This window comes from Piliocolobus tephrosceles, chromosome 9 (assembly GCF_002776525.5).
Source record: "Piliocolobus tephrosceles isolate RC106 chromosome 9, ASM277652v3, whole genome shotgun sequence".
Lineage (NCBI taxonomy): Eukaryota > Metazoa > Chordata > Mammalia > Primates > Cercopithecidae > Piliocolobus > Piliocolobus tephrosceles.
Genome location: NC_045442.1, coordinates 68,689,275 through 68,702,975, shown reverse-complemented (window position 1 = coordinate 68,702,975; position 13,701 = coordinate 68,689,275). Strand labels below are relative to the sequence as shown.

Sequence of the window (13,701 nt, the reverse complement as noted above, 5' to 3'; positions counted from 1 at the left end):
CTGTAGTCCTAGCTACTTGGGAGGGTGAGGCAAGAGAATGGCGTGAACCCGGGAGGCGGAGCTTGCAGTGAGCCAAGATTGCGCCACTGCACTCCAGCCTGGGCAACAGAGTGAGACTCCGTCTCAAAAAAAAAAAAAAAAAAAAGAAAACAAGACATCTGTGTCAGCATTTCCAGGGCTGAAGCAGAACCATCTCCCCTCACTTAACCTTGGCCATCACCAGCCAGTTTTTTATTTTCTCCACTGCAGTCCGGTAAGGCAGGAATAGTACACGGCCACACAGCTTAGAGACTGTCAGCCCAACTTGTCTTACCACCTTTCCAAATACCTTTGCATTAGGAAGAGGCGGGTAGCTCCTAACTGGGTCGTGCTGCCTGAAGCTGTATGTGTGCATCAGAGGCGGCTATGGAGAAAAACTCCCAGGGCCACCTTTGTTACATGTGCTTTTCATTGGATTACTGTTGAATACACTTTTTTTTTTTTTTTGAGACGGAGTCTCGCTCTGTCGCCCAGGCTGGAGTGCAGTGGCCAGATCTCAGCTCACTGCAAGCTCCGCCTCCTGGGTTCACGCTATTCTCCTGCCTCAGCCTCCGGAGTAGGTGGGACTACAGGCGCCCACCACCTCGCCCGGCTAGTTTTTTTGTAGTTTTTAGTAGAGACGGGGTTTCATCGTGTTAGCCAGGATGGTCTCGATCTCCTGACCTCGTGATCCGCCCGTCTCAGCCTCCCAAAGTGCTGGGATTACAGGCTTGAGCCACCGCGCCCGGCCAGAATACACTTTTTAAGTTGTCCCTAAAATTGTCGGTATGAGTTCCTAGGCAATACTCAGTGTCTTCCACCGTAGGGGGTAGTCAGATCCACGGCCAACCTATAATTAATGCTGGCGCCTCACAACTCCTAGTTACTCAATTATTCATCCCTCACCAAAAGGACTTGAGTATTTCTCATGTGACTTTTCTTTAATCTAAACCCTTTCTCCTTAGGGTGACAGATTCATGGAGGACTTGATATTGTCCGTATATGGAAGGGATCATGTAGACCCAGTGTGTATAGGGAAAGAGCACCAGCCAAAAGTCGAGACCCAGCTCTGTTACCATCTAGCATGGTGACCCTAGGCAAATTATTTCACTTCACGTTTCCTCTGAGGTATCTTCCAGTTCTAAGATGCTCTGATTCCAAGTGGACATTTGGGCTCACATCACTCCAGAGCTCTTCTGTTTAACTATTGTGGTGAATAGATTTATGTATGTAGTTTCTGATATTATGTCACACAAACTCAGGGTTTCTTTTTACTGTTGAAATGGCCAGTCATGAATCATGCCGGAGAGTAAAATGGGGACCTGACACAACTCAGATTCTGCCTGGACTTTGCAAAAAGCCAGATGGTGCCAGATTTTTGAGTACCAGTTGAGCCCACTTCTACAAATTCTCTCCCATCCCATTCTAATAGGAATCACCCAATCATGCTTAAATCCATTGTTCAGGCAGCTGAGCCAGATTTGTACAAAAATATTTAGAAAGCTAGGCCTTCACTGGGGTGCCTTCATGCTCCCTGTAGCCATCTTTCAGATCGGGAACTGAAATCCCAACCATCAATCAGTTAGCATCATCAAATAGGGAGGCCAGAATTCTAGTATCAACAACTGGTCTGCATAGGAAAGTCAAGACCTGGGAGGAAAACTTGTTCTGCTTGCTGTGGTTTATGGCTTTGGATTCAGAGATATTGGAAGCAAATATGAATGAACCAACTCTCAGGACCAGCTGTCAAGCACTTGGCTTGTAATCTGCCGTCATCCCACTCATCCCAGGTGCTCCTAGTTTGACAGCTCACCAGCTAGTTAAATGTTGGCTTCCTTCACGACTCTGATTCATACCCCAGGGGCCTATAATGAGGATCTTGTACCATGAAAGGGGACCCCAGCTAGGCTGTTTGCTGGCTAACATCCCAGTGGTTTGGGCTACAATAATTTAGCAGCCCTAGTTCTTTTTCCTATCGTAGGAAGGACACCAGAGCCCTCTCCATGTGAGATGGAACATAATCTCTAACTTTCTGTGAAGAGATGGCATCTGTAATGAGGCATTCTTGCTGGAGGCCTCCAGAAGTCCCTATTCTACAACCACTTAATACCAGTTTAATGAGCCTCTCACTAGAAATTGTCAAGAGCTCTCACTGACATCCTTGAGTATTATTTAATTAATGGTTTATTTACAGGAAAGGGCACCATCTTCATGGGGAGAAGATGAGTACTTGAAATATCAAGACAGTTGCCGAAGGCTGTGCCCTGAGAGCATGGAAGAACTGGAAAAGAGAAAAGGAAGTTAGAAGCTTAAGGTTGATATGAAATGCAGAAAAAGTAATGGTTAACAGAAAGTGTTCGTGTTTATCTAACACAGAACAGGTTCTGATCCCCTTCTCAGGACACATTACTGTGGTGGCGAAGAGTAGAGCTGTAGGCAATCACAGTTTGAGCGCTTCCAGTTCCTTCTGATCTCGTTCTGTTTTCACTTAGTAATCTTTTGAGGTTAATCTTCTGAGGTGAATAGAGTTTCCTTAGTAGCTTTCCTACTGAGAAGTATAATGACCAGCTATCATCATTGTAGTTCTCTTAACAGTTACTATTCTCATTGCAAATTGGCCTGATTTCTGTTCCTTCTGTGAACAGTGTAGTTAGCAGGAATAAGTTCTTCCTGAGCCAAATCAAGTATCCAGATTTGTGAGGCTAAATTTCTAAACTCTAGAGCTCTACAGTCTTATAGATTTCCCAACACACATCTCATGAATATCCACCACAGTATCTTATACTTCAGTCTTTTAGCACCAAGGAATGTTAGTTTCTTCTAACTCAGATTCACCCTAACTCAGATCCTCGGAGAAAAGATGGTATATTTCCACCCCATCCCCACCCTCAGATTCTAGATGACAGCAATAAACTCTTCTTTGTGCTAGTAAGCTGCCTCAGCAGTTGTCTGGTGCATCCCTCCACTTGAACATGAGAAAATTAAATCTAAAGAGATCAAGTGACTCCATCCGGGTCACACAGCACATTGGTGGTGGAGCTAGAACTGGAGCCCAGGTCCCGTTACTCCAAACGTTGTTTTCTACCGCGTCACCTTGTTCCTTTGCATTGCTCCGGTATTTGCATCTGCTGACGTTGGGGGCACTGTGGTGATGTATTAATTAATTCTTGCATTGCGATAAAGGATTACCTGAGACTGGGTAATTTATAAAGAAGAGGCTTAATTGGCTCACAGTTCCACAGGCTGTACAGGAAGCATGGCTGAGGAGGCCTCAGGAAACTTATAATCCTGGTGGAAGGTGTAGAGGAAGGAGGCACATCTCACATGGCCAGAGCAGGAGGAAGAGAGACAGGTGGGAGGTGCCACACACTTAAACAACCAGATCTCATGAGAACCCACTCACTATCATGAGAACAGCAAGGGGGAAATCTGCCCCCATGATCCAGTCATCTCCCACCAGGCCCCTCCTTGAACACTGGGGATTACCATTTGTTTTTGGTTTTTCAGGGGTTTTTTTGTTTTGTTTTTGTTTTTGTTTTGTTTTTATGAGACAGAGTCTTGCTCTGTAACCGAGACTGGAGAGCAGTGGCACAATCTTGGCTCACTGCAACCTCTGCCTCCCAGGTTCAAGCAATTCTCCTGCCTCAGCCTCCTGAGTAGCTCGGACTAGAGGGGTGCACCACCATGCCCAGCTAATTTTTGTATTTATTTTAGTGGAGGCAGGGTTTCACCATGTTGGCCAGGCTGGTCTCAAACTCCTGACCTCAGGTGATCCACCTGCCTCGGCCTCCCAAAGTGCTGGGATTACAGGTGTGAGCCACCACGCCTGGCCTGGGAATTACAATTTGACATGAGATTTGGGTGGGGACACAAATCTAAACCATATCGGGTGAATATATGGAGGTTATAGAGGCAAAGTGAAAGATCAAATGTGAAAAAAAAAAATGACAAGATGGGTTGATAACAGGAACTGAAATTATAGGAATGCAATAAACAAGGCATTCTGGTTCTAGTATAAGTTTACTTGGCTTCTGGATGAATCTAATGGGATGATTATAGAGAGCCCTTCATTACCAGCATAAATGGAAATTAATCCTTTTCTTTCCCTCATTTTACCTCACTTAAGAATGTGTCGGCCGGGCGCGGTGGCTCAAGCCTGTAATCCCAGCACTTTGGGAGGCCGAGAGGGGCAGATCACAAGGTCAGGAGATCGAGACCATCCTGGCTAACACGGTGAAACCCTGTCTCTACAAAAAAACAAAAACAAAAAACTAGCCAGGCGAGGTGACGGGCGCCTGTAGTCCCAGCTACTCGGGAGGCTGAGGCAGGAGAATGGCGTAAACCCGGGAGGCGGAGCTTGCAGTGAGCTGAGATCCGGCCACTGCACTCCAGCCTGGGCGACAGAGCGAGACTCCGTCTCAAAAAAAAAAAAAAAAGAATGTGTCCAGATGCAATAACATGATTTATAGGTGTAGCTAGACCAGGTTTGAGGATAAATGAGAGAGAAGGCGGTGGAACTTGCCTGGTCCTTCCTGTCTTGTCTTTCATGAGAACCCAATTCTAACATAATTGCTAGTGTTTGACAGTAAATGTCAGGGAAAGAGAAAACGGCAAGAGAAAAGTGATTTTTTGCTGAGGTCTAAAAATATATATATTTTTAAAGAAAGATAGGCATCCTGAACTATTGGCCAGGCACGCTGGGCACAGTGGCTCACGCCTGTAATCCCAGCACTTTGAGAGGCCGAGGTGGGCAGATCACCTGAGGCCAGGAATTTGAGACCACCTTGGCCAACATGGTGAAACTCCGTCTCTACTAAAAATATAAAAATTAGCCAGACATGGTGGCGGGCACCAGTAGTCCCAGCTACTCAGGAGGCTGAAGCAGGAGAATTGCTTGAACCCGGAAGGCAGCAGTTGCAGTGAGCTGAGATCTCGCCACTGCACTCCAGTCTAGTGGACAGAGTAAGACTCTGTCTCAAAACAAAAAGAAAGATACGCATCCTGAACTATTAAGACAAGGGCCAGTGCATATCCCAATGGACTCAGTTGGAAGAAGTCTGGTGCAAAACCAGTAGGGAGGAGGGACAGAGCTGGACAAGGACTCACTGTGCAGGCACTTAGCTGTCAATCAGCCACTGAGGCGTGAAGCCTTAGTGTACTCACACCACAGACAAGCCTCCTTGTTCCCACCCCCATTTATATATTTCTATAAATATATATATAATATATAAAAATATATATGGCATAAAATGTGCCATTATAACCATTTTTAAATATACAAGTCAGTGGAATTACATTAATTACATTCACAATGTTGTACAACCATCATCACTATTTTCAAAATGTTTCCATCACCCCAGACAGAAATTCGGTATACATAAAGCACTAACTCCTCACTCCCCTCAGCCCATGATAACCTCTAATCTACTTTCTGTCTATAAATTGAATATCAGGCACTTTTTATTTTTTGAGACAGTGTCTCACTCTGTTGCACAGGCTGGAATACAGTGGCGCCATCTCAGGTCACTGAAACCTCTGCCTCTTGGGCTCAAGCTATCCTCTCACCTCAGCCTCCCAAGTAGCTGGTGTGCGCCACCATGCCAGGCTAATGTTTTGCATTTTTTGTAGAGACAGGGTTTCGCCATGTTGCTCATGCTCGTCTCGAACTCGTGAGCTCAAGCAATCTGCTCCCCCTGGCCTCCCAAAGTGCTGGGATTATAAGGGTGAGTCACAATGCCTGCTGTAGGCATTCTTTTTTTTTTTTTGAGACAGAGTCTTGCTCTTGTTGCCCAGGCTGGAGTGCAATAGTACAATCTCAGCTCACTGCAACCTCTGCCTCCCGTGTTCACGTGATTCTCCTGCCTCAGCCTCCTGAGTAGTTGGGATTACAGGTGCCCACCACCATACCCAGCTAATTTTTTGTATCTTTGGTAGAGACAGGGTTTCACCATGTTGGTCAGACTGGTCTCGAACTCCTGATCTCAGGTGATCCACCTGCCTCAGCCTCCCAAAGTGCTGGCATTACAGGTGTGAGCCACTGCGCCTGGCTAGCCTAGGCATTCTTAATTAACTATATATACCTCCTAAAGTATAGCAGCAGTAGAAAAGAACAGAACCTGAGGTAAAAAGGAGGGAGGTTATGGAGGTTATGAATAAAAACTCAATTATCATTTTCTTTTTTTTTTTTTTGAAACGGAGTCTCGCTCTCCCAGGCTGGAGAGCAGTGGCGTGATCTCGGCTCACTGCAGCCTCCACCTCTCGGGTTCAAGCAGTTCTCTGCCTCAGGCTCCCAAGTAGCTGGGACTACAGGTGCCTGCTACCATGCCCGGCTAATTGTTTGTATTTTTAGTAGAGACAGGATTTCACCATCTTGGCCAGGCTGGTCTTGAGCTCCTGGCCTCAGGCAATCCACCCTCCTTGGCCTCCCAAAGTGCTGGAATTACAGGCGTGAGCCACTGTGGCCGGCCTAACTTACCATTTTCTGAAATGTGACTTAAATGCAGTTGAAAACTTGTATTATGACTGAGTTGTTTTATCCCCTGAATCAGAGAAAGCAAAATGAAAGTCCCTCTGCTGTGCTAATGCACCTCTTTCTTTTTTCAGTGACCATGCAGCAGGTGGCCAGGACAGTGGCTAAAGTGGAGCTCTCAGACCACGTGTGTGATGTGGTGTTTGCGCTCTTTGACTGTGATGGTGAGTGGGGCCCTCTGGAGTCGGGAGGGGAAACAGCCTAGCTGCCCTTAGAGGCCCTGTATATAATGGAGCCTTACAGACAGCATCAGTGTACCAGCCCATCCTCTTCAAGCTACCCACCTTTCCCACATCAGCAGCTCAGCCCGCGGCATGATGATATTGAGAAATCAAACCCCTGACCCTGGCTTCTGTTTTCCATTTCTTCTTCTTATAATTCCAATATGCCTATAGGCCTAAATTAATTTATGACCATAAGCATCTTAAAAATGTCAGACTCAACTTTCTGCTTAGTAGATATGGAGCACTCAAGTATCTGAGTGTCTTTAGAAAGAAGACAGCACTGATCTCTCCACCTCCCAGCGCACATTCCAGCCAGTCGCATTCCATCTCCATAGAATTCCAGCTCCACACAGTGGTCTGTTGTGTCTGTGGCCACTGTGCTCTGTCGTTTAGCCCATTCAAGAGATCTGGTTCTGGTTTGAACTTGGCATTATTTTTTAGGTATGGTAGGTGATATACTACTAACAACAGTAACAGTGGATGCTTACATTTTTTTAATGCTTACTATGAGCCAGGAAGTTAATCTGCTCATTTAATCTTCTGACCTAGGTATTGTTATTGACCACTTTTTACTGATGAGAAAGCTGAGACTCAGAGAGATTAAGTAAGTTTCCTAAGGTCACAAAGATAATAGTATTTGGGAGACTGAGGCAGGCAGATCACCTGAGGTCAGAAGTTCAAGACCAGCTTGGCCAACATGGTGAAACCCTGTCTCTATTAAAAATACAAAAATTGGCCGGGCGCGGTGGCTCAAGCCTATAATCCCAGCACTTTGGGAGGCCGAGACGGGCGGATCACAAGGTCAGGAGATCGAGACCATCCTGGCGAACACGGTGAAACCCCGTCTCTACTAAAAAATACAAAAAACTAGCCGGGCGAGGTGGTGGGTGCCTGTAGTCCCAGCTACTCGGAGGTTGAGGCAGGAGAATGTCGTAAACCCAGGAGGCGGAGCTTGCAGTGAGCCGAGATCCGGCCACTACACTCCAGCCTGGGCGACAGAGCGAGACTCCGTCTCAAAAAATAAATTAAAATAAATAAATAAATAAATAAATAAATAGTAGATGGCAAAATCAGGATTTAAACTAAAACTGTACCGCCCCCTGTGTTCTATTTAATGTATTACCACCCTCTCTTACTCCACAGCCAGTATTTGTTGTTCATCATCCTCCGGAAAGCTGGGCTAATGGAATTCAAGAGCCTCCTCAGAAGCTCCAGCCTATGGAGCTTCCCTTTCGGTCCCAGCATAATGAATCACTTCTGGGCTTTTTTATTCCTTGACTTGGTTCCCTGAGCTTTTTAAGAGTAGTTGCAAGTCGTTTTCACCTTCCTCCCAACATAGGACCTTGGATAGTACTTCTCACATAGTAGGTGTTCATTAACTTGAATTATTTATGTTATTAAGTTGAACTTGAGTTATTTAAATCTCTAGCCTTGGCCTGGCATGGTGGCTTATACCTGCAATCTCAGCACTTTAGAAGGCTAAGGCAGGAAGATTGTTTGAGCCCGGGAGTTTGAGACCAGCCTGGGCAATATAGTGAGACCTCGTCTCTACAAAAAATTTTAAAAATTAGCCAGGCATGGTGGCACATGTGTGCCTGTAGTCCCAGCTACTCAGGAGGTTGAAGTGAGAGGATCACTTGAAGCTGGGAGGTCAAGGCCGCAGTGAGCCATAAGCGCACCACTGCACTCCAGCCTGGGTGACAGAGTGAGACCTTGTCTCAAAAAATACAATTAAATAAATAAAATAAATATCCAGCCTGTACCCACAAAACCAAGGTTGAACTCAAAGAAAGCCCTAGGGCTAGGTTAAAGAGACGGCCTCACTCTCACATAGGGGTGGGTTTATTCTCTAGAGCTGCCCTGCCCACAGTATGATACCCCCAAGGCACATGTGGCTATTAGCTACATGTAAATATTTTTTTTTATACCTTAAGTTCTAGGGTACGTGTGCACAACATGCAGGTTTGTTACATATGTATACATGTGCCATGTTGGTGTGCTGCACCCATTAACTCGTCATTTACATTAGGTGTATCTCCCAATGACATCCCTCCCCCCTCCCCGCTCTCCGCTCCCCACAATAGGACCCGGTGTGTGATGTTCCCCTTCCTGTGTCCAAGTGATCTTATTGTTCAATTCCCACCTGTGAGTGAGAACATGCGGTATTTGGTTTTCTATTCTTGAAATAGTTTGCTGAGAATGATGGTTTCCAGCTGCAGCCATGTCCCTACAAAGGCTACCTTTAAATTTAAACTAGCTAGTGGCTACTGTACTGAAATATAAAACATTTCCCACATCACAGGGAGTTCTAATGCACAGCACTGCTGTAGACATATATTCACTTTCTCCAGATTTTTGTTTTCACTCCAATCACTTCTAGGTGGTTTAAAATTTTTCCAAATAAGGCCGGGCGCAGTGGCTCACGCCTGTAATCCCAGCACTTTGGGAGGCCGAGGCGGGCGGATCACAAGGTCAGGAGATCAAGACCATCGTGGCTAACACGGTGAAACCCCGTCTCTACTAAAAATACAAAAAATTAGCCGGGCATGGTGGTTCGTGCCTGTAGTCCCAGCTACTCGGAGGCTGAGGCAGGAGAATGGCGTGAACCCGGGAGGCGGAGCTTTCAGTGAGCCGAGATCGCGCCACTGCACTCCAGCGTGGACGACAAAGCGAGACTCAAAAAAAAAAAAAAAAAAAAAATTTCCAAATAAAATATATTTTTATAATTTTTATAATTTTTGAAGCCAATATCCAAGAGCTGGTCTGTGAAGTAAATATGAGAATAAATGCAACTAACTTCTCAAGTCCGCCCTTTTCCCTAGAAGTCCCGGGAAATGTTTGATTTTCTAGCTTTTTAGAAAGAGGCTCTGTCAATATCTACTTAAATCACCTTTGGAAAATTATTTAACATCCCTGAGGTTTATTAATCTAGAAAGAAAAAAGTATACTTACTTAAAAGCCATTGTTACTTTTACCACTGGAAGATCTTAGGTCAAAATGCCAAAGGAAAGCCTGTAGAATGACTCACAACTGTCATCCCAGCAACCTGGGAGGCTGAGATGGGAGGATTGCTTGAGGCCAGGAGTTCAAGACCAGCTTAGGCAACATAGCGAGATCCCATCTCTACAAAAACTAAGTTTAGCCAGGGTGTGGGAGTGTGTGCCTGTAGTTGTAGCTACTGGAAAGCTGAGGTGGGAGGATCACTTGAGCCCGGGAGTTTGTGACTGTAGTGAGGTATGATCCTAGCACTGCACTCCAGCTTGGGCAACAGAGCAAGACCTCATCTCAAAAAAATAAAATAAATAAACAAAATAAAGTGCCAGAGGATGGAGAATTCGATTTTCAAATAGACTTTTTCATCACAGATTTTAGAATTGAACTCACAGATCACGCATGCATTCCAGTAACATACAGTTATAGACCTGGTTCACAGTAACAAAATCCACTCATGGTGGTCACGTGGTCATCTCTGTCCTTACGGAAGCAGAACGCAAACCCACAGTAGTTTGAGTGAATGACTTCGTATTTTTTCATTTTCAAGCTGCTTCTTCTTTTTTTTTTTTTTTTTTTTTTTTTTTTTTTGAGGCTCACTATTGTTGCCCAGGCTGAAGTGCAACAGCAACAGCACAGTCTTGGTTCACTGCAACCTCTGCTTCCTGGGGTCAAGTTCTTGTTGCCCAGCTGGAGTGCAGTGGCACGATCTCGGCTCACTGCAACCTCCACCTCCCAGGTTCAAGCGATTCTCCTGCCTCAGCCTCCCAAGTAGCTGGGATTACAGGCACCCACCACCATGCCCAACTAACTTTTTTTGTATTTTTAGTAGAGACAGGGTTTCACCCTGTTGGCCAGGCTGGTCTTGAACTCCTGACCTCAGGTGATCCACCTGCCTCAGCCTCCAAAAGTGCTGGGATTACAGGCGTGAGCCACCACACCCAGCCTCAAGCTTCTTTTTATACAAAGTATAAGAATCCTGTTGAGAACTTTCTGTTCTCTTAATTACATTTTTTTTAATTTGTTTTTGGTTTTTTTAGAGAGAGGTCTCACTGTGTTTTCTAGGCTGGCCTCAAACTCCTGACTCAAGTAGTCCTCCCTTCTTGGCCTCCCAAAATGGTGGGATTATAGGCATGAGCCACTGCACCTACTCTGTCACCAGGCAGGAATGCGGTGATGACATCATAGCTCACTGTAACCTCAAACTCCTGAGTTCAAGTGATCCCCTCACCTCAGCCTCTTGAGTAGCTTCGGAGGCACATGCCACCACAGCCAGCTAATTTTTTTAAAAAATTTTTTGTAGAGAAGGGGTCTTGCTATGTTGCCCAAGCTCGTCTCAAACTTCTGGCCTAAAGCTGTCCTCTTGCTTTGGCCTCCTGAGTTGCTGAGATTACAGGCATGAGCCACCACACCTGGCCTACATTTCTTTTCTTTATTTTTTTTTTTCGTGACAGCATCTTGCTCTGTTGCCCAGGCTGGGTGCGGAGGCACAATGTTGGCTCACCACAGTCCCCTCCGTTCAGACTCAAGCAATTCTCCCACTTCAGCCTCCCACGTAGCTGGGACTACAGGCAGGCACCACCATGCTCAGCTTATTTTTTAACTTTTTGTAGAGACAAGGTCTCACTATATTGCTCATGCTGGTCTTGAACTCCTGAGCTCAAATGATCCTCCCACCTCAACCTCCCAAAGTGCTGAGATTACAGGTGTGAGCCACCATGCCTCAGCCTACATTTTTTTTTTTTTTTTTTTTCTTTTTGAGATGGAGTTTCACTCTTGTTGCCCAGGCTAGAGTGCAATGGCACAGTCATGGTTCACTGCAACCTCTGCCTCCTGGGGTCAAGCAGTTCTCCTGCTTCAGCCTCCCAAGTAGCTGGGATTACAGGTGCCCGCCACCATGCCCGGCTAATTTTTCGTATTTTTAGTAGAGACAGGGTTTCACCATGTTGGCCAGGCTGGTCTCAAACTTCTGACCTCAGGTTCTCCACCTGCCTCAGCCTCCCAAAGTGCTGGGATTACAGGCGTGAGGCATCGCGCCTGGCCTCGGCCTACTTTTTTTTTTTTTTTTGAGACGGAGTCTTGCTCTGTTGCCCAGGCTGGAGTGCAGTGGCCGGATCTCAGCTCACTGCAAGCTCCGCCTCCCGGGTTCACGCCATTCTCTTGCCTCAACCTGCCGAGTAGCTGGGACTACAGGCACTTGCTACCTCGCCTGGCTAGTTTTTTGTATTTTTTAATAGAGACGGGGTTTCACCGTGTTAGCCAGGATGGTCTCGATCTCCTGACCTCGTGATCTGCCCGTCTCAGCCTCCCAAAGTGCTGGGATTACAGGCTAGAGCCACCACGCCCGGCCTTGGCCTACATTCTTGATAAGTCAAATTATTCATTACTTTTCAGCCAAGCAAGGCTTTTTTTTTTGACAAAGAGTCAAAAAAAAAAGGCTGAACTGCAGTGGCGCGATCTCAGCTCCCAGCAAGCTCTGCCTCCCAGGTTCACGCCATTCTCCTGCCTCAGCCTCCTGAGTAGCTGGGACTACAGGCACCCGCCACCACGCCCAGCTAATTTTTTTGTATTTTTAGTAGAGACGGGGTTTCACCATGTCAGCCAGAATGGTCTCGATCTCCTGACCTCGTGATCCGCCCATCTCGGCCTCCCAAAGTGCTGGGATTATAGGCATGAGCCACCGCACCCAGCCCAAGCAAGGCTATATTTTAACTTTTTATTATATTGCAATATAATACACATATGGAAAAGTACAATTTTTTTTTTTTTTTTCGAGACAGAGTCTCACTCTGTCACCCAGGCTGGAGTACAGTGATGCCATCTCCGCTCACTGCAACCTCCACCTCCCAAATTCAAATGATTCTCATGCCTCAACCTCCCAAGTATCTGGGATTATAGGCACCCACCACCATGCCCAGCTAATTTTTTGTATTTTCAGTAGAGACGAGGTTTTACCATGTTGACCAGGCTGGTCTTAAACTCCTGGCCTTAAGCCATCTGCCCGCCTCGGCTTCCCAAAGTGCTGTGATTACAAGCGTGACCCACTGTGCCCAGCCTAAAGTACAAATATCTTAAGTGTACAGCTTGGTGAATTTTTAAAAAGCTGAACACGCTTGTATAACCAGCATTATTTAGAAATATCACATTACTAGGACTACAGAGCCCCACTTGGTACCTCCAGTCACTTCCTTCCCCAAGAGTCACCACTTTTCTGACTTCTAGTAACACAGTTTTACCTTTGTACTTTATGTAAATAAGCCAAAGGTTTTTTTGTTTTGGTTTTGGGTTTTGTTTTGTTGGGTTTGGTTTTGGGTTTTGTCTTGCTGTGGAGGTTTCCTGTCTCTGAGGATGCCCATACTCTCTTCAGCCAGAAAACATGAGCCAGTTTAGGTTTTGGGTACTCTACAGAAGTAAACCATTTATTCCTTCCTTCCACACTCCTCCCAGACCAATCATGAGTAGAGGTAGGTTTGTGGGTTTCCTGCTGTCTTACCACCACCAGTAATGGGTGTCATTCTTTTAATCAACAGGCTCCTGGGTGTCTTGCAAAGGGTGACTGTACCTCTGCTATCACAGTGGTTACTGTTCCGCGTGGCTTGGGTGATTTCTAGTTAAAACAGATGCTTTCGGCCAGGCTCTGTGGCTCACGCCTGTAATCCCAGCACTTTGGGAGGCCGAGGCAGGCGGATCACGAGGTCAGGAGATCGATAGCATCCTGGCTAACACGATGAAACCTGTCTCTACTAAAAATACAAAAAAATTAGCCAGTCATGATGGCAGACGCCTGTGGTCTCAGCTACTCAGGAGGCTGAGGCAGGAGAATGGCATGAACCTGGGAGGCGGAGCTTGCAGTGAGCCGAGATCGCGCCACTGCACTCCAACCTGGGTGACAGAGCGAGACTCTATCTCAAAAAAAAAAAAAAAAAAAAAAAACACAAG

The 13,701-nt window shown here is 46.0% G+C and overlaps 1 protein-coding gene across 3 annotated transcripts in view; it reads left to right on the top strand.

Moving 5' to 3' along the window:
• The window catches only part of MICU1 (mitochondrial calcium uptake 1), a 255,950-nt gene that overhangs the window by 239,145 nt on the left and 3,104 nt on the right, over positions 1 to 13,701 (top strand). For all 3 annotated transcript variants that reach the window (XM_026455328.1, XM_026455329.1, XM_026455327.1), the window contains exon 11: positions 6,622 to 6,711. In XM_026455328.1, coding sequence (XP_026311113.1) covers positions 6,622 to 6,711 — 90 coding nt within the window. The remainder of the gene's footprint in view (positions 1 to 6,621; positions 6,712 to 13,701) is intronic.